Raw genomic sequence first — 23,793 nt, forward strand, 5'->3', positions numbered from 1 at the left:
CTTCTTGAAAAGTTCAGTAAGCAAAAGTAAACGACGGACCTTACTCATCACTGTGGCGTGCGCTGACTGGATAGGGACACAAAACCGCTGGAATACACGGTAATGTGAATTTTGCATCATATGAGACTTTGAAAGGAGAATTTGCACGTATATCTCAGTGTATGCCTCTCATTGCCAGATTGAAAAAAGAGGTTTCAATGTGTGATCCATCATACCTAATAAGAGAGTTCCATCTGCTGGACTATTTATGCAACTGTTTCTCTCTTACTCTCTCTCTCTCTCTCTCTCTCTCTCTCTCTCTCTCTCTCTCTCTCTCTCTCTCTCTCTCTCTCTCTCTCTCTCTCTCTCTTTACCCCCCGCCCTCCCCCTTTAGGTTTATCAGCTCACGATGGGAGTACATACGGAAGGGTATTGCATTCACTTGGCAAAAAATAAATAAATCTGTTTTTCAGTGTTATTATGTCTGTTTTTGGTGCTATTTTTTTTCCAGCCCAGTTTTTCGTGCTCATTTTTTTTCCCGCCCCGTTTTCCGTGTCAATTTTTTTCCATCCTGTTTTTTTATTTTTTTATTTTGAAATACCGCGAGAAAACAGTAGACGGGTGACTCTACGACATGGATGTGCTCTACGGTGGTGACACGTAACCAGTCTGAATGCACTTCAAATGCATCATTTTGTATCCATGGAGCCATGATGCCATATCTATCCAATTGATCCCGGAGAAACATTGCGATGTCGAGAATATCTGAATGGGCTTTCCTTCGAAACAACCGCAAAGTCCTCAGATGCCTACGTAAAGTTGATAAACTAATTGTAATGCCATCTATGTCACTTAAAGACAGGACTATTTCCCAGTGTCTCAAACCCATGTCAAAATAGAATTTGATTGAACTGAACAAGCTGGCCATGTTTGCTTGCATTATATGTAGCTCTCAATGAAAGAATGGAACTCGGGGAAAACAGGGCGGGAAAAAATTAGCACGAAAAACAGGGCGGAAAAAAAATTAGCACGAAAAACAGACATAATTACACTGAAAAACATTTTTTTTAAAAAATTTGCCCAGTGAATGCAATACGCTTCCGTAAGTACAAGACTGCAAATGTGTAACTTTAAGATGTTACCAAAGGAAAAAAAACATACAACATCCAAGTACATGAAAAAACATATTCATGCTATCGGCATTTCTAAAAAGAATAATTTATCGACTGTAGAGGCCTGCAATTTGTCATAATCAGTTCTTTTGCGCTTATGTGTATGAAAAAAAAACAAGGACAGCCATACAACTTTAGGTTCATCTGTATTTATATTAGGACTGACATAATGCATCAAACCATCACTATCATTGAAAAGTCAGAATAAGTCTTAAAAACAAAACGTCAACCCTGCACCCAAAAAAACAAAAAAACAAAAAAAAAAAAATTAATGATGTGTTTTCTAAATTACAATCCTGTCACAATACTATCCTCATAAAGCAGCGATGATTGTCAGGGATGACTCCGAGTGATCAGCAGCATAAGAAAATAAGTAAAACAGCCATCGGATTGATGTCACAACAGTACCTGGGGTGCGGACGCAGACAAGCCTCCTCCTGCCGTAGTGAAAATCTGAGCGCTCGGGTGTCTGTGTGTTTTATGCATATTTGTTGTTATAACTGCACTTTGTAGGTTCAACAGGGTGTCAGGTGGTCGGAGGGTTTGAACCTCACAACACCACATGCTCACACGCACGCACGCACGCACCCACACACACACGCACACGCACGCACACACACACACACACACACACACACACACACACACACACACACACACGATAAGCCACTATCATCAAAACTGTACATTCAATAAATTAACAATGCATCGTCTTTGTTAAGCAACCGGTGAAATGACTCTAGATTACATAATTACAATAGATTACAGGGAGCATGGACCATTCACAAGACTGGGTTGTGGGAGGGGGAGGGGGGATGACGACGTACAGCACATGATTGGTTGGTTGGAGAGAGTAGTGATGACATCATCTACATTTACTTTAGGTCTTTCAGCGTTTCTGGGCCTTTTGCTGAGGCTAAGGTTCAAGTTTTATTCACAACAGGTCGACGCAAGTCTGCTTGTCTCTTGTCTCTTTTCTCTCCATCAACCGCCCTCGTCCTGGCCCGTCCCCCAACTCTCCAGGTCCCGCCTCCTCCCCCTGGGCTCAAACATCTGTGGGCGTCTCTGATCTGAATGAGACCGGGCCGGATCCAGCTGAGCAGAGGCTTCCTGCTTGTCTCTTCAGGGCTTGTGTTTGAAATGGGCCTCCACTGGAAGGAAAGACAGACACAGAGACAGACACACAGACAGACAGAACAACTTTTAAAGAGCTTCTAAACCAAATTACATTACAATTCAAATCAAATTTCGATACCTTGGTTTTGATATATTGATATATCTATATGTTTGTGTATATAAATATATATGTACATATATATATATATATATATATATATATATATATATATATACATATATATATATATATATATATATATACATATATATACATATATATATACATATAGCTATATCGATATATCGATATAGATATCTTAAAATTATAGTTTCAAAAGCATTTTTATGATTGATGACGATATTCACATTAATAGTGAGAATGGCACCTTCCACTGAGACAGTGAGAGTTATGATAACTAGGGCTGGGTATAATTCAAAATGTTTTGATACGCTGCCAGTTTTGATACCAGTTCCAGAAAAATATGTTTTTTGATACAAGATGTTTCTAAACCAATTTGAACAACAACAAAAATACACGGCAGTTACAGCACAAAACTTCTTTTTTTTTTGTATTTTCAAATTTTACATTTTATTAGCGAGTGACATCAGGATTTCCTCCAAATAAAGTTTGTTGCATTTTGCCTTGTTTTTATCCACGTTGGTGAAGTGGAGTCACACTTTAGACCGCTCTGGCATGACGCTGATTTTCACGCTAATGCAAACAGAGGTTTATGTGACTAAATATCCAATTGCCAAAAACTTTAGATTTTGTAACACAGACGCCAAATCATTATTGGCTCACAGACGCAAAGACTTACTTTTTTGGATATTGGAATTTGGCACCGAAAGAGCATACATTTTTTTGATATTGGATAGGATCGGAGTAGTTCAGTATGTCAGTGTTACAAATGTCATGGCAGCACTTCTCACACCAGCATCAACACCTAGTGCCTGGCTGTGAGAAGCTAGCTAGGACACTCGTCTCTTTATATCTCTTTATATTTGTAGCGGTGCCAAAGAGACAAAAGAAGATGATGTTGGACACGGAGGTCCGACAACATGGAGGAGCTCAGGCAAGGAAGCAGCCAGGCCTTCCTCTTAAAGCCACGCCCAGTCCAGTGTTGGCTCTGTCATCTAATATCGCCTCGTGACTGACTTGTTTTTGTCCCTTCCAGACATGTGAAAGGTCCCCGGAAAAGGATAAGGGAGGCTGTAAAAAGAGGACTAATAAATATTTGGCTACTGGCCCTTTGAAATATTTATTTTCTTTATTTCTTTGTTTAGATCCCCATTAGCTCCCACAGCTGTGGTCGCTAATCTTCCTGGGGCCTACATAATATAAAATAGGAAACCGATTATAAAAGTCTTGTTCATTTTTATAAGTCTTACTGTACATCACAGTCCAGCCATTCATGTGTTAAGATGTTAACCATGTTAACGTAAAATGGGTTTCCAGCATACAGATAAGTGCTTTTGCAAATATATATGTATGTATATATATATATATATACATATATATGTACATGTATGAAAATCAAAATGTAATTGGGCAGCAAAATGATTCCCTTTTTGCAAAAGCCCTTATCTGTCTATTTTTACTTGTCACACACAAACTTGTAGGATCTTGCAATAATGACTCTTTTTATCTTCTGCCTTCCCCCAAACACCTGATTCTTTCCCAGGTTCCTCTAGACAAAATGTTTTTTTTCTTTCTAAAAACAGCCTTTGAAATTAAAGGACAGTTTCTCTCAAATCCCCTTTACAATCATATTTTGTGGTACATCCCACTTATTTGCAGCAAGGACAATAAAGCAAACTAAACAAGCAAAGACCAGGGGGGGAAATACATATGGCTTAATATCGCTGTTTGTTGAAAATAAATCTCATAATTAAAACTAAAAACAAAGTAAAACGTAAGAAAAAAAGTACCACAAAAAAATTGACAGAGATTCCTTGCGTTAAAAGTTTTGACTTTTCCCGCACCTGCATATTCCTGTGGCCTCATTGGTCGGTTGATGACCCTCTGGAAGGCGGCTATCCAATCCCTCTGCTCCGCCTCCGTCTCGCAGGCAAACAGGAACTTCCTGTCCGGTGTGACGATGGTGATGCCGTGGTTCCAGTGGTAGCCCTGCGTGGACTGCGGCAGCCCCGACAGGACGGTGTAGCTGTTCTCCTTGCTGCCGATGAACACCTCGCCGCGGGCGTACGCATCCTGGGAGACGGAGACACGTCCGGTCAGCAAACACGTTCATGACCCGGAGGTGAAAGGGAGGCCAAGAGAGGGAGGCACCCGCTCACCAGAGGATCTTTGAAGTACATGAGTCTTCTGTCGTCCATGGTGAACCATCTCTTCTTAAAGCCCTCTGTGTGCTGTGAACCAGCAGAGGAGCAAACCGCAAGAATAAAGTTCTTTGTACAGTGTTGTATACATGATATTTCCTTATATGGAAGTTTTTTTTGAATGAATTAATGACGGAATGAAAGAACAAACAAATGTGTAAATATCAATTTTTTTCCAAGCAATGCATGATGGTGCTTTACGAATTCTCCCCAAAACGCAAAACAAATTATCAAAACAAAAATATCCTGAAATATAATAATTTTGACACTGACATAAATTGCTGTATGGATCCCCATTGACAGAATAGTAAATGTTTTCAAGAAGAAATACATACGACAAAGGTTTCATAAAGATTTATAGAAATCCCCCAAATTGAAACAATGACAGAGAAAAAAAAATATTAAGTGGATACATTAAATACTAAATCATATTTATAAGAAAATAATGGACACCGTATGTATGAATTTAAACTGCAGTCCAATGCCATCATTAATCCTGACATCACTCCACACAGTGAATAAAAAGCAAGGAACCGACCTTGGGACCCGTTTTCTCCATGAAGCCTTCTTTCATAAAGTTCCGGGTCAGTTTGGGCACCAGCTAGAGGGTTGCACAAAAAAATAAAAAGACATCCATGAAAGTCTGCATTTCACATGTTATTTTTGATGCGGGGGAGGGACTCCACTGCGCCTCACCTCTTCGTCGCTCGCTCCGGGGAAGGCCACCTGGAGGTAGTGGAACCTGGCCGCCCTGATGGAGTTGAACCAGTCGACCATCTCCTGGAAACAACAGCCAGCACGCAGCGTCAGTCCCACTCATGTCCGGCTGGAAGGCACACTGTCACACTCCATCTATTCACAGTGTGTGCTGTTGGTTTCTGGGAGAGAGCCAAGTGGCTTCTTTTTTTTCTGACACTATCTGCGCCTGCACACAGTGATGTGGTGTCCAGATGCTGCAGTGCTGTCGATATCTCCGAGTGACAGCGATGCTGAACGAACCCAATGAACCCGCTCTGGCAGTTGCATTAATCGGCCAGCAGAGGGGGCGCTGGTGGAGGGGGTTGGGGGGGGGGTTCTATTCTGCTCCCTGAATGGTAATTAAAAAGCATTTTCTTCCTGCAGCCTTCTGTTTCTCTCCCCCCAGAAACACACACGGCATGCTAAGAGGGTGCTTTGCCTTTTAAGGCTAGCAGGTTTGTTTTGAATCCACCCAAAAAAAAAATTCCAGGAGTATTCTGATATCGGTGTGTTTTGAAATTATCCGCCTGTTAGAGTGAGCAAAAATATCACCTTTGGGGAAAAAAAAACACCCAAAATGTTGAGTGAGGCTGCACGCTGGTGAAGCCTCCGATGCACGATTACAGAAAAAGCTAAAAGCAAATGAATTATTAAAGCAAATTTCACCTCTGAGTGTGTTTAGGAGAACAGACAGCATGCACAGTATTCCAGGCGTGTTGCAGAGCCCAGTGTTGGAGCCACTCCTGTCGTGACTCTTGCAACAACCAGGCCACTACCTTGTGGGAAGGCTTTTATTTTATCTTCGCTTTTCCTTAACAAAAGTCAAGCAGTGAGCTGTACCGACCTTTGCGTCGCCGTGGTAGACGAAGATGTTCCTTGTGCTGTTGTCTTTCAAGTAGGTGATCTGCAGGCCGCACGGGTTGCCGATCTTTGCCGGCTGGAAGGTGGCATTGAGGGTCTCGATTTTCATCACGGCTTTTGGGTCCCTCGCCTTGGCGAAGGAGGACAGAAAAATGAAATGAGGCCCGTGAAATCCTGAACCGCTGAGCAGATCCATATTTCTGGGATACTGCAGATATATGGTGACACATTATGGCCACTTCCATACAAGTGGGTGAATGTATATTTAAATATAAAAGCATATTCATGTGAAAGGAAAGACGTAACAATTTATTTTCAGTCATTATATCCAACTAAACACATACATGACATTTTTAAATTCCATTCCATGACAGCAGACCCCCCTTGAAATAGCTACTCACTGGGCCTTTAAATCGACCCGTTTTTATTTCACTCACATCCTGTTTGTTGAAGTATTTGAGCGCTCCCTCCCTCTCCGCCAGGATGAACTTTCTGCTCAGAAACTGACCGTTGTCTCTGCCTCGTTTCCATAGAAACCCCTCTCTGTAGCCTGGGCAGAAACAGAGCGAGGGGGAGAGACGGGGAGAGATTTTGTGTGGCTGCAAGGCTCGTAGTCACAGCCAATCAGATGATGCGATTAAACCGTGGTGGAGCGTGTGACGGCAGCGGCGAGAGTTTGTACGGCGGCTGGCGTAAAGTGATCCTTGGAGGAGGCAGAAAAAAAAAAATCAAAGATGGTGCTGAGTTGTGCAGGACGCGGGCAACTGGACACTTCTACACACACAGACATTTGATTTTCTCTGAACCACAGAACATGGGGACTGGAAAAGCCATTCAAATGAAAATCCCTTCTATTTATATTCTGGAATGCCTCCGTTTTTCTTCTTCGTTGGTCTATTTTTGGGAAATGTCTGGCAGCACTGCGTCTCTCCTCCTGTGTGTTGGTCATGTGAAGTGTTTTCTCTCTAATCTGGCTCTATTGTTGCAGCTTCAAAAGGGAGACGAACACCTCAGCGCAATCAGCTGGTGCTCTGAAGTGGAGGCTCGTCCACATCTGACTGATGATGCCGTCCACAGTGTTTTACTATGACGGTGAAAGAGGAACACGCGTGCCTGAAGTGACTGTGCAGAAAATTGCCGTACGATGAGGTTAGATGGAGATGTTCTCCTGTGTGCACAGCCAGAAAAACTGAAACGAAATCAAAGGATCTGAGAAGAAGAGTTAGCTCAGATTTATTACTCGAGCAAAGAATAAGTTGCATTTCGGTTTTTCGACATATTACTCGCAAAGATATTGGGATTTATCCCCTTTCTTTCAGAGAACATCACCGCTATTTTTCACATATTTATCGCGTCTGGCTAATTATTAGAGAATTCTGGGAGTTTATATAGGGAGCTGTTTTCTTTTTTTTTCATCTGGCTACCAACACATTTAATGGGTGGGGCTCAATGCGGCCATTCCTAATGGGAACAACGGCCTTGGCTAGCTGCTTAGCGGGCTAGCGGCGTGAGCTTAACTGTCATTCATAATTAGAACTAACCTCGCAAAAAAAACCCAACAACAACTGGATTCCGAAAGCTTTTTAAAGCCAAAGGAAAAATAATAATTAATCTCATTTCAACTGTATTCCATTACACTCCTCTATGACTGTTTCCTGCCTTGGCTGCCCTTTGCTCATTGACTCAGTCAAACACTCGCTGCCATTGATTTCCTCTCTTCTGTCTTCTTGTCCTCTGCATTCACTTCCTTCAACTCGATGCTTTTGTCTTGCCGGGACATTCTGACACGACAGGTTCACCGACGCAGGCATTACCTCAGCGATCGATCGGCCTGCCGGTCCCCCACCCTCGCTCTAATACACGACACTCCTCCTCTTCCTCCGATCCACTGTACACCGGATCGATATTAACATTGACAACAGCGGAGAGCAGGCTGCTGCAAGTCGTCCACTCACAAACACTCAGACGGAGCCACTGGGTGACCTCCATGCCATGACTCATCACTCATGGAATGAGGAGCAAATGTGTGCAACCGCAGGAGAACATTTCTGATTTATATCATCAGGTGCGAGCGTGGAGGGCTGTTTCGTTTTTTCCCCTCTGTGTGGCCCTGCAATAAACTTTTATGGTGACACTGGGTGACGCTGATGATAAGGGTGTATATTACGCAGCCCCTCATGTTGTTAGCACCCGATATTTGTGCGTCAGCTCATATTTCAAGGTCTCGTTCAGAGGACAGAGGTTACTTGTTGAAGCAGACACACATGCACACCCGCAGAAACGCTCCATTAAAGGAGAATTTCTTTGAATTCCTGAAAAATTTTATTAAAAAATGATATTGCATTAAAAAAAAACCTGTTTAAAATATGCACTCTTTGACAAAAGAAATTGCCAGTATCACAGGTTTGAATGCAACTTCAACATGCACTTTGACCGTGGGGACGCATACGCAGCCACTTACACACACTGGTGAATTCCTGAAAAATGCATTTTGGAGCAAGAGGCGTCGGGCGTTTGGGGCTAAATGAACCTTGAGGACCTGACATCTGCAGGGAAACATCGGCTCAAGGATCTTTCAAGGTTCTGCCCATTGAAGAGCAAGTAACGCAAGAGTGGCACAACCGCTCGTGCACGTGAGCGCGGCGGCGCTTGTGTGTCTGTTCACACGTGCACGCGTTCGTGAGTTTGTTATGTCTGCGTGGAAAGGACACAAATAGGTCAAAATCTAACAGCGGAAACAACGCGGCCAAAGTGCCATATTTTTTATTTATTGCATTGTTACTGGATCATTAGTGCAGGAAATAGATGCAGTCAGTGTGGACAGTCAGTCTGCGCCAGTCAGTTCATGTCATTTCTTGTTAATTACTTTGACACAAAGAAAACCAGAATGTTTCCACATTCCACAGCAGGTGAGTTTTCAGAGGGTTTGGCTTGACAGCTCTAAAATGTCTGGGCGAACTGGTGCCGCCGTTGTCGCCGCAGCCGCCAACGCCTGAGCCGTCAAAGTCAAAATGAGACCTGCCACACCCGCACAGTCCTGAAGAAATGGTTTCACCTTCCCAAACAGGCCATCAATGTTCCTTTGTTTTCTTTTTCACTCACACCAAGTTGTTCGGGGCTTTGAAAGACATCGGAGCGTCCGCGGTTTCACATCATTGCAACTCTGTTGCCTGAAACAACTTGTATTATTTGCAGCGTTTCTGTGACTTTGACCAGTACAGGAGCAAAAAGGGGCGAGCGCAGCGCAGCTGAACCATTTCTTCGCCTAAACAAATTCTTTAACGATACATTTTACTGAATCAAAGCTCCCTTTCCTGAATTTTGCTCCCATTAACATCAGTTCCAGTCTAGCGTTTCACACGGATGCTTATTGAGACTTGAGTTGATGCCAGGATTGATTTATTTTTTGGCTTCCTTTTGCTTTTGTACTTTTCATGGTTGCTGTTTGAGTGCGTTCTGGAACAAAGGACAAGTTGTTTGTCATAGTCATACGTCTTTTCACTTTTTTTTTTTGCTATTTACTAAGCACATTTCTAAGCACATTCAAATATAAAAATGTATCTATAATAATAAAAATATACAAAGGCGAGTAGCCCAGCGTCTTACAGGGAATTTATGAAGTACGATGCCTCATTCTCACAGGACAAGAGTTGGTTTCCTGTTTCCCCAAAACACAAGACCATTCATTGCTTCAGGAGGGCGTTTTCAGTGGCCGTTACTGATCCACAATGGCCATGGATTGTGAACATACCTGCAGAGTAAGGTTCCTGTTTTTCGATGAACTCAAACTCATTCCTCTCATACTTGGCTCTGATCCACTGCTCTCTCAGCAGCCTGGAGGCAAGAATCATCTCACAGTTAGTGGTCACCTCAGCTCAGCATAAAGAAAATACAGAAACAGTTTGCATGTCGGTCGTCGGCTGTCATGCGGAACAGAAATACATACTCAGACAACTGGTTGACCTCTGACTATTTAACATAAATATGAGTGGGGAAACTCGCTTTTGTGGTTCCAAGAGAACATTTTTATGAAAATGAAGGAAATAAAATAAACACCAGGGTCGCTAAAAATCCTGAGGAATTGCGAGAATTTATGGTAATAGGTATTGGGTCAGGGAACTATCACCCCACTGTTAATGGCAAAAAGTCAACATGCAATCCATAAACTGATTTAATTTCATATTGTCATAAACTATTTGACATAATTCTCCACTGATTATAAAAAAAGATCTACAAAATTATTGATTGAGGTTTCCCTGGGGGAACTTTCAGAGGAAGTATTTAATACACAAAATGGGGAAGTGATAAAAAGTGATGATACAGATTTAGACCTCATACCTAAGAATATCTGACTGCCTTTGCATACACTTGCTTTAATCCTCAGTGGATTGTAAACTCTTGTACAAATATAGGAGGCTGCAACTTGATTTAAGCAGCAGAGAAAATGCTGTAAATCATATTAATATGATCTGCAGTACTCAATCTGCTGGTTCTATTCAAATGCAAGGCTTTTAATGCTATACGTTATTCACAGACAAATCAGTAACAAAGCCTGTTGCTTATACAGTTCAAGGCATCTGGGTAAATATGTTTTCATTGGTGGCACTCCTAAAATAAAATGCTGAATTTCAGTTTACTCATCTTACATTATGACATATTTTTTATTATTACATTTGACTCTTTTTGTACACCCCTTCCTTCCTTCTATAGCTATCCCAACTCTATTACATGACAACATTGAATGAGCTTGAGCTCGTTATGCTCCAGCGTCCAGCTCAAGGCTGAGGCGTGTGAGCCACAGGATGGTGCTCGGAGTACGCCTGCTTTATGAACTGACCAAAGGAAACGCTTCTGCGAGTAACAACAGAATTCTGTAACATAGGCAGATTTGCCAGGTCGATTTATTTTCCCTGAGATTCGCAGCAAGGGAAACTTGAGATATTCTGATTGATTAGGTTAATGAACGTCGGAAAATCACTTCGTACTTCGTGTTTAATAGCACATAAGCGATATAATTTCATAAGTGACATGGGAAAATACCCAATATTATTTAGTTATTCTGTGGCACCCCACTTGAGAACCCTTTAAGAGCAGTGTTTACATGCATTATAGTTTCAGATTATATTATACCTCAGTTTAGTTTTACAGAGGTTACCAAAGTACTCAAGGACCATCCCAAATGTCAAGTCAAGACACTGCAAAGGTCGACTTGCCACTAAATCCATTGTGTTGGACATTTTTAAACACACCTCTGTGTTGTAAGAGACATGGAACAGTGAAGGTCTAACTGGTGATATCAGATAACAGACATGGAAGGTGATGGCATTCTGCACATCACCACTGGTGGTTCTGAGCTCTGCGACTAACGAATGTACTTACTTGCAGTCGGTGTGCGTGGGTCTGTAATAGAAAGGAGGAACCTTCTGCTCGTATTTGGCCTTGGCTGCATTGTTTCCCACAGCAGCCATTAGCTACGAGGAAAAACAGCAACACAACAGTCAAATTAATAGCGTACACAGAGCGCAAGCTGCTCCTCTGCAGCTGCGTCTTTAAAAATCCATGCTTCAGAAAAAAAAAAAAGCCTGATTCATTTCAACCTTCTGCAACCTGTTCAGACCCAGACGCAAGTATTCAAAAAGTAGACTGATTGTGTCAAAAACTTTTCAAGGGAACCTGCACAAAAGAAATGTCAGCACTGAAAGTGATGAAACAAGGACACGCGTGGCTGTGAAAATACAGAAATTCCAAATGAAAATACACCAAAGAAGGCCTCAGCGTGTGGCGCATGGTGAACGGCAGGAGCTCGACGCCCCTAGAAAAGAGGAGAGGAACGTTCAAAACCTCCACATGAGACAAGCACAGAGGATTAAAGCTATAAAAGGACCTCCAAAGACAATGAGGTTCACGCGCTGTTACAGGATTAATTTGGGTTAAGGGCAGATACAGTGTAGAGGAATGTGCCCATCTCCTGCCCTCCTTTCCTCCTCCACTGCATTTCTCCAAGGATAATCCCCGAGTCCGGTCCAGCTGCCTGAATCTCTCAACACGCCTCTCATCTTCTCTAGCGGCGACGCAGCATCGTGGGGCTTTTATTGTGAAGGTCAAATGGCTGCGAAACGCCTCTGCTGACGGCGACACCAGCAGAAACCAACAGAAAAAACGAAAATCCTTAAACTGAACCCATGAAAACAGCCGTTCCAAAAATACAGTGGCGGGCCGTTGCATTTCAGGCCTCGGCCATCAGTGACGTCATATTTATCTTAGTCTTTATCTTAGTTATTTTAGTCCACACTAAACTGATACACCTCATGATATCCTCAATATGATTCCATGGTTCGAGAATCCATAGAGAATCACATTTACATTACATCACCTTCATATACTGTAGGTAACCTAGATGAGCAACACTTATTTTCCAGATTATTGAAATCATAATTCAAGTAGCTAAGGCCACTGATACTGCCAAAACAGACAAATAATATTCGATTTTAAGAGAATCCTCAACAAAGTTTTAACAATAGATAAAAGTGTGATAACTAAATTTTATTTTTCTCTTTCAAACGTCATGGGTTCGCCGTAGTGGCCACCAAATCTCTGGCTTGACTTCAGTGTTAGAGGTTCTCAGGGTTTATCCAATCACAGGGATAGCGGTCCTGAAGTGAAATTCAGCATAAAACAAGCTAGCTGGTCTCAGCATCGCAGACTCGAGGTCCGACTGGCTGCCGCAACCGATGGTGGTTCCTTCACTTTTAGCGGACGGGAGCCTGCTATGTTGATTCTGCTGGCCTAAGGCAGATTTTATGGAACCTGGCAACACAAGCTAGCTGAAATATGATTGGATGAGAACTCTACCGTAAATTACGACAATGGAAGCAACACAACCAAGTGGATTTTATGTAAAATAACAGATGATGGAGAGTAACTTTATTATCATATTTACGGGAAAATCTACTTCTCTCAGTATGTTTAGACCAGCAGAGAAGACCTAGCTAGCCTCGACCACCCACCACTGCCAAAATATGAATGATTTTTATACCGCAGACATGATGTGTAGAAGACAAACGATGAACTACTCTGAACTGGTTTGTCTCAAGTCACAGCTTAATATTCCAGACAGTTAACAGTAGTCGCGCATGATGTTCAACAAACGAAATAACCAAATCGGGATGAAATCCATTTCCATGGCAACCAATAATTGGAGCGAGAGGTCTTATTTGTGCTCTCCCTAATGGTGTCGTATGAAATATGATGTGAAATGGTTCTAATGCCTTGTTTACTAAAATGCTCTCGCATTGAATGTCCCACATTGGACCCATTTTCTGTATTTCTCATCTCCAACTCTGGTGGAGCAGCCATGCGTGATTGGTCTTTGAAAACACCGGAACACCACTGGCCCCATTGTTTACAGCTCCCTGCTGGGACATATGCTTTGCCAGTTCTTCCATAATTTTTGGAAGCAGTTGTGAGGGGCGTTTCAGTGGGTGGGAAGAACAATCTAGCCGGTGGTGGCGTCACTGACCGAGCACCATGGCATGAAAAAGTGCTGATTCTCCAAAAATGAATAAAACCAGGTCAATTGTCCACATTGTCATCTTGGTCTGACAGTATTAGAAATTGACAGTGTGATAAATTGTACTTTGATCAGCCATTTCTCCAGAAGCAGGAAACTAATTCGCTTCTGAGGCTGATGCAGATAACGATGCTGTTAACTACTCCATTTACATTATTTTTTGTATATTGTACTCAATATTATTTGGTTTTAATTTAACCAATGGAACATTTTTCCTAGAGAACATACACTTTTATTCTGCAACCCTCTTAATGGTTTGTGAATTATTCTTTTTCATAATTTGTTTTCTGCAATTATTATATACACTGCCATTACATTAAATATCACTCTATCTATCTATCTATCTATCTATGTATGTATCTATCTATCTATCCATGCATTCCTTGTAATTCAACGCAGCCATAAAATATGCAATGAGAATTGTAGATCTGTGACTGCAATGAAAGTCCTATACCTCCACCTCACTGGCATCCCATGTCTCCTGGACAGACTTGACCCGGCTGATGTGGGGGATGCTGCGGTGCAGGAGAGAGCAGGCCTGGCAAACAAACACGCCCAGAGTCAGCGACGCCCAGTCCGGCTCTGCAGAGGGCAGAGAGGAGAGAGGTAGGTGTGAGAGTCAGGAGGTGGGCGGCAGAGGCAGAGGGGGCAGGGGGGTTAGGGGCAGAACCACAGAAAGAAAAGGAAATTAAATTAGGCAGAGCAGGCCCATGGACAACAGCGGTGGGCGATGAAGAGGGAATAAGAGCTGGTCAGAATAAGAGCTGGTCAGAAGAAGAGCTGGTCAGAAGAAGAGCGGCAGAAATCTGCAGCTCGGGGTTCAGAGAGCAAAACAAAATGAAAGTGCTGACTCAGGGGCAGTTAGGAGGTAATAACAGCAACATAAAGGAAGCAGATGTTACAAAGGACTCTGGTTTGGCTTGTTGCTGTTTATGGGAGACAGCAGGGCAGAAAGAAATTTGATTTTTCCTGTTCCAGCTCAGTGACAGGAAGCAGACCGCAAGTCCATTTGATCCGAACAGAAGGCAGTGATCAGCTTCTTCAAGCGCACGTCTAAACAAGCTCATTCTAAAAATGCATTCACACGCGCACGGCTGCGCACGATACACAGAGACAGAGATTCAACCACAGAGCATCAAAACCCTCGGACAGAGGAACAGTCATGGGAGCATCCGTGGGAGTTCAGCAAAGGTTAGTGAGTCACTCTGTCACACTTACACGCTGCCTCCGTCGCTCCAACTGAAGCTGTCAGACGTCAGAGGCCCGGCGCGTCGGAGGCGGCCGCAGAGAGTGAGACGAGCGTCGGGAAATGAGGAACAGAGAGGGCAAGACCAAACAAAAAGCAGAAATAAGCTGCTCGCAGTCGACGCTCGGGAGACACATGAAAAGCGATGCAAATCACTTAAAGGTGCTGTTCTCCGTTCTTTTTCACATCTTTGGTTTCCACCCCCGACTTCAGTGGAGCAGAGCTGATCATGGAAAAAAAAAAATGAAAACAGCAGATTTATCCCTCTGTTTAGAACTCGATTTTGACTTCAGACAGGAACTGACACTTTCTCGAACCTTCTACATTTATTTTGGAAGGGGACAAAAACAAGGCGGCAATAAGACAGAAACAGGGATCGGAACAAACCGACTGGTTGTGGTGTCACTGACCAGGGAAAAGGTCAGGGTGAGTGAAGGTTTGAGTTCCAGAACAATGTGTTTGGAGCAAGTAAAAAGTCAAAATCACAAGAACATCAAAACAAAGAGATCCAGAATTGTTTTGACACTTTTTGGAGCAGAAGAAGAAAGTCACACCTCCTCAGTTCTGCACACAGCATAATAAGTCTTTTTCCTGGAGCGTAACGAGCTCAATGTTGCTTCTAACTAACTTAAGAAAAACAAAAAAAACTTACTAAAACCACGAAAAAAAATCCAGCAGAAACGGAGAAAAAGGATTCACGTCTGGTTTATGGTCCACTTCGGATGTGACAATACCACATTGTTTCTACCCAAACAGGTTGGGGCGGTGATGTCGCAATCTCCTACCGTCGGCCTCCCTGAATGCAAAGGAGGACAGATGGTTCAGGAACTGACGGAACATTAGACAGGAATAAAACTGTGTCTGTGGGGGAACAGGTCCAGATGATCCAGCTGCTCCACAAGGTTAACTTCTCGTCTATCAACTTAGTTGCTCCAACACAACAGCAGTTTGCGGCGCATGGCACAGCCGTGCTGCCGGGCTGATACTGACAGACTCTCCTTCGTCAGTGGACAATCAATCAATCAACACTGTCCATGACTCATTTTCAGCCGTCCACCTCACAAATTTAGGCATTTTCTTCCTAAAAACTTCATCAAAAACCCAGCCCATGTCCTGTTACGTTTATGAAGCGGCCCCACGTGACACATGCGCTGTGCTTGTGCACACTTTCTGAGCAGTGTGGCGCGTGCATAGACTAACTAAACCAACAGGAAACGCTCGACCATCGGCCCAGTCGCTCTGCATTTCCTTCTTTCGCAGCAGGCGGATGCACACAGTGCATGGCACACCGCAACCATGTGACCCCCCCCGCCACACACACACACACACACACACACACACACACACACACACACGCACACACGCACACGCACACACACACACACACGCAGTGCGTAATACTCCAAGGAGTTGCCGAAGGAGGAAAAAGGAAGTGCTCCTGTACTTGTCCCTCCTCCTCAGTCCAGTGAAGATGCACTAGAGGCGAAAGGAGGGGAGCTGCAGAGGAGAGTGCAGAGATAAGAAAGGAGGAAGTGATGGAGGAGTCGGATTAAATATTTTATACTCCCGGATAAAGAAGGAGCTATGAAAATTGTTCCCCGTCATGTCTGAAACGTTATTTTCAAAAGTGAGGGACAGATGTGAACAACAACAAAAAAGGAACCCCCCCCCCCACCTCCAAAAAAAAATAAAAAAGATCCAAAATTGGATTTTGCAGCATGTATTATTCATCCTTACGTCAGTGGAGAGTCTAGCGACATTTGCTAATCCACGACTCCCAGTAGGCGCAGCGGGTGCATTTTCTTTCCCGGAGGGGGGTTGTGGTTTAGGAAAGGTCGCTGGAGCAGACACGGGTGAAATTTCAAATTTCTGTGCAAACTGTCCCTTTAAGACACACCTAGACATGAGCCTGTGAGACACACACACACACACACACACACACACGCACACACGCACATCCAGGCTATTAGCGGTGAGGTCATCCCCCTGTTTGAGTCAGTCAGGCCTTGCAGAAGAACAGACATCACTCATGTATATTACAGTGGCCACATGACAAACCAAGCACACACACACACTCACACACACACACACACACACACACACGCACACTCACACACACCCTCTGTTTGTCTGCAGATGTTTCTCAACAGGGTAGCCGTGTACAGCAGATGCAGAGGGGGAGGGGGAGGGGGAGGGGGGGTCCCGACGCAGACAGACTCTGTTGTGTCGTGCACGCCGTTTGAGCCACGTCTGCTACAGAGCCGGCTCCCCGGAGGAGGAGGAGGAGGAGGAAGAGGAGGAGGAGGAGGAGGAGGAAGAGGAGGAGGAGGAGTGACCCAGACAAGAGCAGCGGAGCTTCTGCGCGAGCGACGGCGGAGGCTCTTGATTGATTGACGCAGAAGAAAGAAGAGGTGCCTGCGGTGCTGCTGCAAGGCGCAGGCAGGGTAACTGAGGAGGAGGGTCGTTTACACAACAGCAGCGACCCCCCCCCCCCCCCCCCCCAAACCCCACCCCTACCCACATGCAGGACCTGGACGGGTGTCCTCTGTGCCTGACTAGACGGTGGGGTCTGCTGAGGATACGCTGCTCTCACGTCTCAGCCGGAACCCTCAGGCGCCACACTTTGGTGATTTGTGCTGCATTTGCAGTGCACATATACAGCTGGTGCTGTAAAACGGTTGATGTTTTTCTAGCCATTCATTCCATAAAAATAAAAAAAAGACACAAAAGACTATTCACACTCAAGCCAACCGCTCGGGTTGCCAGTTCGCCCAATGAGCTCGTCTCCGGTCTGTGACTCTGGAGAGAGACAGGAGGGACGTTCCAACTCCCCACAGGAGGAAGGTCCCGGGTGGGGAGTCGAACCACAGTGCAGCCATGTCGCCCACCAGAGGCTCTTATTCATTTTGCAACTTCACCCCTCAGTCAGAAAACAGCTCTTGTTGTGTGTTTGTCACACGGTCACGAGTGTTAAAACCTCTCGATCGATCTCACAAAGCCGTCTTATCAAGAGGATGCAGACAACTTTTGGAAAGGGGAGGCAAAACGTGAAAGGCGATGGAAGGGGAACGTTCCTTCCATCGCCTTTCAAGTGGCCCCGTCTCATTTGTGAAATAGAAACGCACTGAATTTTGCATGTGAAAATCAATATAGTATGAATAAATAAATTCTTCTTAACACCTTAAGTACAATCAAATCTCATATCTACAACAAGTGAACAACACAAACTGCATGACCTGCGACTCACTGGGGGGCCATTCATCTTTTCTTGCTTTTGTTAAATAAAAATTCGATGTCATTTAAAATCCAAATTTAATAGAAAGTACAGACTTGGGACAGAGTTTTGTGTACACGTGGGCGGGGAATCCACACCCAAAATTTCCTCTTATCTAAATGCAAGCAAAATAAATGAGACAAAGCTACCGCGTTAAGGTGGTAAAGCTTTTTCATATATAGATATATACACCTCAACGGGAAAAAGAGCCTTATCTTATTTTTTCGCCCCTCATTTTCTTCCAGTCCAGCCATAAAGCTGCAGCTGAAAAGCAAAATGTTTCTTGCGCAGTTGCTTTCAGAAGAAAGTTCAGAAATGGGGTGAAAAGCTGAACCTCTGGCTAAAACAACAGCAAACCTATCTAATCACAGTTTCTGCTGTTAAAGGAAAAACTCTTTGCCCTGCTGCTGGGTGAACTGCTGAGGCGTTTCTCTAGGGTGGCAAGGGGGTTGGGGGGAGGGGAGAGGTGGGCTCATTTGTGCGTCCTTAGCGAAGGGCAGGAACCTGGCGGTGCTGAGCTACAGCAAAACTGTACCATACGCAGCTCAGCTCGGCCTCAACTGAGAACAGCAGCACAGATAGAGATTGGGTGGGGGGGCCAGAAGTATGGAAGGGCGGAGCAGTAACGACAAAGCACAAACTGAGCAATGATGTGTGTTTTCACAACCAAGTAGAGCTGTCCCTTTATGTTTGATGTTGTGATGGTCTTGACTGTCAACCTGATCAATCGGAAATACAGAAAGCTCATGTGGAGCACGAAGCTTTCAGTTTTTCTAGCTTTTTTTTTTTATCTAAGACGTTATTTTGGTTTCAGCTATCTGGCATGTCAGATAAGACATTTCCAAATTTCCTTTTGGTGCAGTGGTTAGCACTGTTGCCTCACAGCAAGAAGGTCACGGGTTCGATTCCCCGCCTCGGGCCTTTCTGTGTAGAGTTTGCATGTTCTCCCTGTGGCAAGGTGGGTTCCGTCCAGGTTCCCCGGCTTCCTCCCGCAGTCCAAAAACATGCATGTGAGGTGAATTGGAAACTCTAGATTGTCCCCGTGTGCATGCATGTGTGTGTGTGTGTGTGTGTGTGTGTGTGTGTGTGTGTGTGTGTGTGTGTGTGTGTGTGTGTGTGGTTGTTTGTCTCTCTATGTGGCCCTGTGATGAACTGGTGACTTCACCTCATCGCCTTCACCCTATGACAGCTGGGATAGTCTCCAGCAAAACCCTGTGACCCTGAGTTCAGGAACAAGCGGGTTTCGAAAATGGATGGATGGACAATGTCACGTTTTCTGTGCCAGTAACAGTGTTTCAGTGTTTGAGAAGGTGTTTGTAAAAGTTATGATTATCATGTTCAAATAGACCAATCGGATTTTGTTTGTGCTGCTAGAGCTTGAGGCTTCCAACCGAGCACATTCACAGCATTTTAACTGTGCAAACATCATCCAGCTGTGATAAACACATTCCTTCATGAGTTAGCTCAAAGTTTAAAGGTCGATAAATGGAATTGTATCGTTTATGGAATCAATGAAGATTAAAACTGAATTGAACCTTGCAATGCTGTGTTAGCTTTTCCGATTTACTAAATATTTTAAACCGTGAATATGATTTATTGGAATTTGAAAAGGTGAAAATGATGGCACAATTGTTGGAAAGGTTAGAAAGGTTGGTTACAAGTTAACGAAAGAGTTGTGGAACATGGCCGGATATGCTAAAGTTCAGACAAAAAGTAATTTTGCAAACATGAATCGAGGAACTGTGAAATGGATCGAGAGAACGAGTTGACTGCTTACCAGTGACACAAATGACTTTCCCCCCAATAATAATACAACTGGAAATGCTGATATTAAGATTACATATTGTTTAGTGGTAGTGGTTCGCAAAGGGTCAAAATGTACAGGGTGTATCTTGGTCCTCCAACAACTCATTGGCATCCAGTGGGGTTAATCCCAGATGGCTGTTTTACTGTTCAGGAGGAACAATGACACAAGGCAGCCTGTGCGAGCTGTGCAATGATCACTTACACTTCATTCTTTGGGAAAAGGCCGGCCAGTTAATGACAGGTAGTGTTTACAGGCTATGGTGTTATTTAGTTGTCTTACAAGAGAAACTGATGTTATACAATTCCAAAGAGTGACAGTGTGTTAAATTATATAGGAGAGTGCTAAGAAGGGGTATGAAGACAGGGATTACTATACAAAATGTACAGCATGTGTCTATGTACTACAACGTTGTATTTCCTAGCCTGACTGTAGGGTGGCCTTCTTAACCATTATAAACAACATTAATAATGGATTCTAGAATTATTACGAAACTCCTGATACAGCCCTAAATAATGTAAATTATATGTTGATTTCAGATTACAAGCAAAGACAGCTAATGAACTAATGAAACGACAAACGTGATGACAAACACATTCATATGTCTCGACTTCATCTGATTTTCCATCACTTGTGACATCTGCGAAACGTAAATTTGTCTCAAGCCATCATCTGTTTGTATGTTTTCTTGTTGAAATGATTCGGGGCATTTTGAGCAGTAACAATGCTGGTGTTTCTCAGAAAAAGGCCACTGATCCTTTCCCCATCTTGGGGGATAGAGACCTGCATCAATAATTCAGAACTTGACCATTATGGGATGAGAAATGACCTCAGGAATGCCTGTTCTGGTGGCAACAAAGACGCAAAAAAGACAACAACTGGGGTGATGGATGGCAGCCCTTGCACGTTTTCATTTGTGCAGCCCGATGGACAGAAATTTCAAGGAGTGTGTTTGAATCCTGGCGGGATCCAAACAGAGTTTCAGTCCAGACTGAAGAGCAGCTTCAGTTGTGACTGTCTGAAGTACCTTGCTTGAGGCAGTCTCAGCATTTGTTGAGCATTGAGAGGGCACATATTAGTCACCAGTTGAGATGTTCCAAGATGGGATCGGTCGTTTACCCTGGAATTACCACAGTGTTTGACTCCTCCGCTAACTGGAGCAGATCACAGATTATCCATCCCACCATTGCCGCACCTGGTCTTGATTTGCTTGTGTAATGATTGCAAAGCTGAAAACCAGTGACCAGTCAAGGTGGTGGATCAATCATGATTCATTATTTATTTACTATTCTCAAGGGTAGAGGGATCACTGGTTAAAAAACAAAAAACAAAAGTTAAATAGGTGCCTTCAAACATGTTTTCCCAAAGGCCACATTTAAGGTTAAGTGGGTGGCAGTCATTAAGCCGATTTTCCTGCTCTCTGGTTCTTTACTTAGCAACAGAAGTGTCTAATTAGCACTAAACACAAACCAATCCTAAGATTGCTGGGTAAATCACAGTTTTTGCACAAAAGCGACCTCACACCCACCCAAAAAAGAAGACTGGACAAGGTAAAACTTTAACGTGATGGTGGCACAAGAAGAGCTGAAAATCGTAAAAGGTTATTACAGTCCCCCCCCCTGCAGGCAAGCATGAACTGCACTAACAACACCCATAAATGTTTGCTGACTTTCTATAAGGACATTTTACTGCTTGGCTAAGATTCCTTATTCTAGAATCTTGGACAATGTGAATGCATATGCAGATACGTATCTTAACAATTTTCTCCTTTTCTCCAGTCCACATGAGAGGGTTTGGCAAAATGTTTCCATCCACACAACAGAAATCGACACACAAACACATGGAATTGTGATTTTGTCATTGCTGTTTTTGTGATCTTTGAGACTGAAAGGCCCAAAAGAAAAAGAAAAATAATCCTTCATCTTCTGTGACTGCTCACCCTACACAGAGGGGTTAAGAAGGTGCTGAAGCCATAACCTGGTGATGGTAGGGTGAAGATGGGGTACACCATGGAGCAGTTCATCACGGGGCCAACACAAAGACAATCAAGCAGTCAAAACACAGAGTTGAGGACAATTTGGAGCTAGCTAGCCTGCCTCTAGACAGTGGAAAGAAGCAGCCAGAGAAAATCCATACAGGCATAGGAAGGACAAGCAAACCTCGCACAGAAAGGCCCGCACTAACCACTGCACTACACAAAGAACAATCTATACTAGCTCAAGTTTAACGCGAAGAGCAAAAAAAAGAAGAAAAAAAAACCCTGCATCATAATTTTTTAGATACTTTAAAGCACAAAGATCAGCAGCAGAGGCAAACACCGTTCCTCTGCTTCTGCCTTCAACTAGATAAGACCCCTCTGGTCCATCGTCAAGCCCTCTCTTTCAGAGTTTGCCACTCGGAGGAACAAACCATCCAAATTTGTGAGAGCTGCTCTGCTATAGCCAGTCCTCAGAGGAGCTGTAGCCAGAACCGAAGAACAGACATCGTGGGTGGGCTCGGCTCCAAGTGCTGGGCGTACGGCCCGTAGTGTTACAGCCACTGTTGCCAGCCATTTTTTGGTCAAAAGAAAGGAGGAGCAGGAATGAGAGAGAGAGGGAGAGGACGGATTTGAGGTGCAGATGGAGTGAGGAATCAAATGGACACATGAAGCTGTAGATGTCATACACAGATAGATAGATAGATAGATAGACAGATAGAAAGTGTGTGTGTGTGTGTGTGTGTGTGTGTGTGTGTGTGTGTGTGTGTGTGTGTGTGTGTGTGTGTGTGTGTGTGTGTGTCCAATAGGGCAGGTGACTGTCCTAGAAATGGCAAACAGACGTGCGAGACAAAGAACACAGAGCAGTAATTACTGTGCGAGCTGCTGACACACACATTCTAGAGTCAGTAAGAGTAACAACACCCGGCTGATAGTCGCAGAGGCTCAACTGCGGACAACAAGCGTTATTAGTCCATGGCGCGGGCTAAGTCCAACGTTAGTTAACGACACACCTACAAAAAAAAGAAGAAGAAAAAAGAAGTGTGTATTCAAATACAGGTGTCCTTTAAAGCGGACCCGGTGGACTCTGCACCACTCAGCTAGTTTGCCCCCCTCCCCAACATTAGCTGTAGCACTAACGAGTCCGGTCGCCTGAATTCGGTTCTTTCCCCCCACCCCCCGCGACGAAGCTTCCCGGGGACGGGAAGCTTTTTTTTTTAATTTATTTATTTTTTTTACCTGGGTTCCCGCAGTCCGCGCACGTATCGTTGCCCGGTCTCGTCAGTACGTCCTGTAGGAGTCGATTGTTGCCCTCCGGTTCCACCAGCGCCATGGTGACTCTATCCGTCCAGCCTCACCGCGGTGGGAAAACACCTGCAGCAGCACATCCGCTGCCGGGAAACGCGCGGAAGAGACGGACGGCGGTCGAGACGCCGTTCACCTGTCACCTTCCTCCCACACTGGCTCGGCCGAATGATGAGCCTCTTTCTCTTTCTATTTCTATTTGCGTGCGTGTCTGTGTAGTTGTGCGCGCACGCGTAAGTGTATAGGCGCGCGTGTGTGTGTATGTGTATGTGTGTGAGTCTTCCCCTCTCTCCACCCTGATCGCTCTATTAGCAAGTCTCACTCAGTGAATAATAATCACGGCGATCACCAACGCCTCCTCCCGAGCACCCAACCGTCCAGTCTCCCCTTTGTTGTAAAAGCCTGACATC

At 44.1% G+C, this 23,793-nt stretch overlaps 1 protein-coding gene across 2 annotated transcripts; it reads right to left on the reverse strand.

Annotated features, from left to right (window-relative positions):
- Positions 1-1,280: 1,280 nt before the first annotated feature.
- LOC142893350 (arf-GAP with dual PH domain-containing protein 1-like) lies at positions 1,281-23,712 on the reverse strand. Of its 2 annotated transcripts, XM_076033836.1 has the most exons (11): positions 23,318-23,700; positions 14,234-14,361; positions 11,589-11,680; positions 9,961-10,043; positions 6,647-6,759; positions 6,193-6,339; positions 5,307-5,390; positions 5,149-5,211; positions 4,569-4,640; positions 4,254-4,482; positions 1,281-2,302 (listed from the first exon to the last, which is right to left on the reverse strand). In XM_076033836.1, exons 1-11 carry the CDS (start codon positions 23,409-23,411, stop codon positions 2,274-2,276), a joined length of 1,134 nt encoding a protein of 377 aa, XP_075889951.1. In that variant the 5' UTR covers positions 23,412-23,700; the 3' UTR covers positions 1,281-2,273. The 2 variants fall into 2 exon arrangements, with proteins under 2 accessions (XP_075889951.1, XP_075889952.1); XM_076033837.1 differs by lacking the exons at positions 1,281-2,302; positions 4,254-4,482; positions 4,569-4,640; positions 5,149-5,211; positions 5,307-5,390 and adding an exon at positions 5,470-6,120 and having other exon boundaries at positions 23,318-23,712.
- Positions 23,713-23,793: the final 81 nt, after the last annotated feature.

This window comes from Nelusetta ayraudi, unplaced genomic scaffold (assembly GCF_046127955.1).
Source record: "Nelusetta ayraudi isolate G7.1 ecotype Tasmania unplaced genomic scaffold, CSIRO-AGI_Nayr_v1 ptg000042l, whole genome shotgun sequence".
Classification (NCBI taxonomy): domain Eukaryota; kingdom Metazoa; phylum Chordata; class Actinopteri; order Tetraodontiformes; family Monacanthidae; genus Nelusetta; species Nelusetta ayraudi.

Coding starts and splice junctions, on each gene's coding strand:
- LOC142893350 (XM_076033836.1), bottom strand. CDS start 23,411: ATGGCGCTGGTGGAACCGGAGGGCAACAATCGACTCCTACAGGACGTA. Junction 10,044..11,588: donor CCCACGCACACCGACTGCAA/GTAAGTACATTC, acceptor TCTTGCCTCCAG/GCTGCTGAGAGAGCAGTGGA. Junction 4,483..4,568: donor TGTACTTCAAAGATCCTCTG/GTGAGCGGGTGC, acceptor TCCGTCTCCCAG/GATGCGTACGCCCGCGGCGA.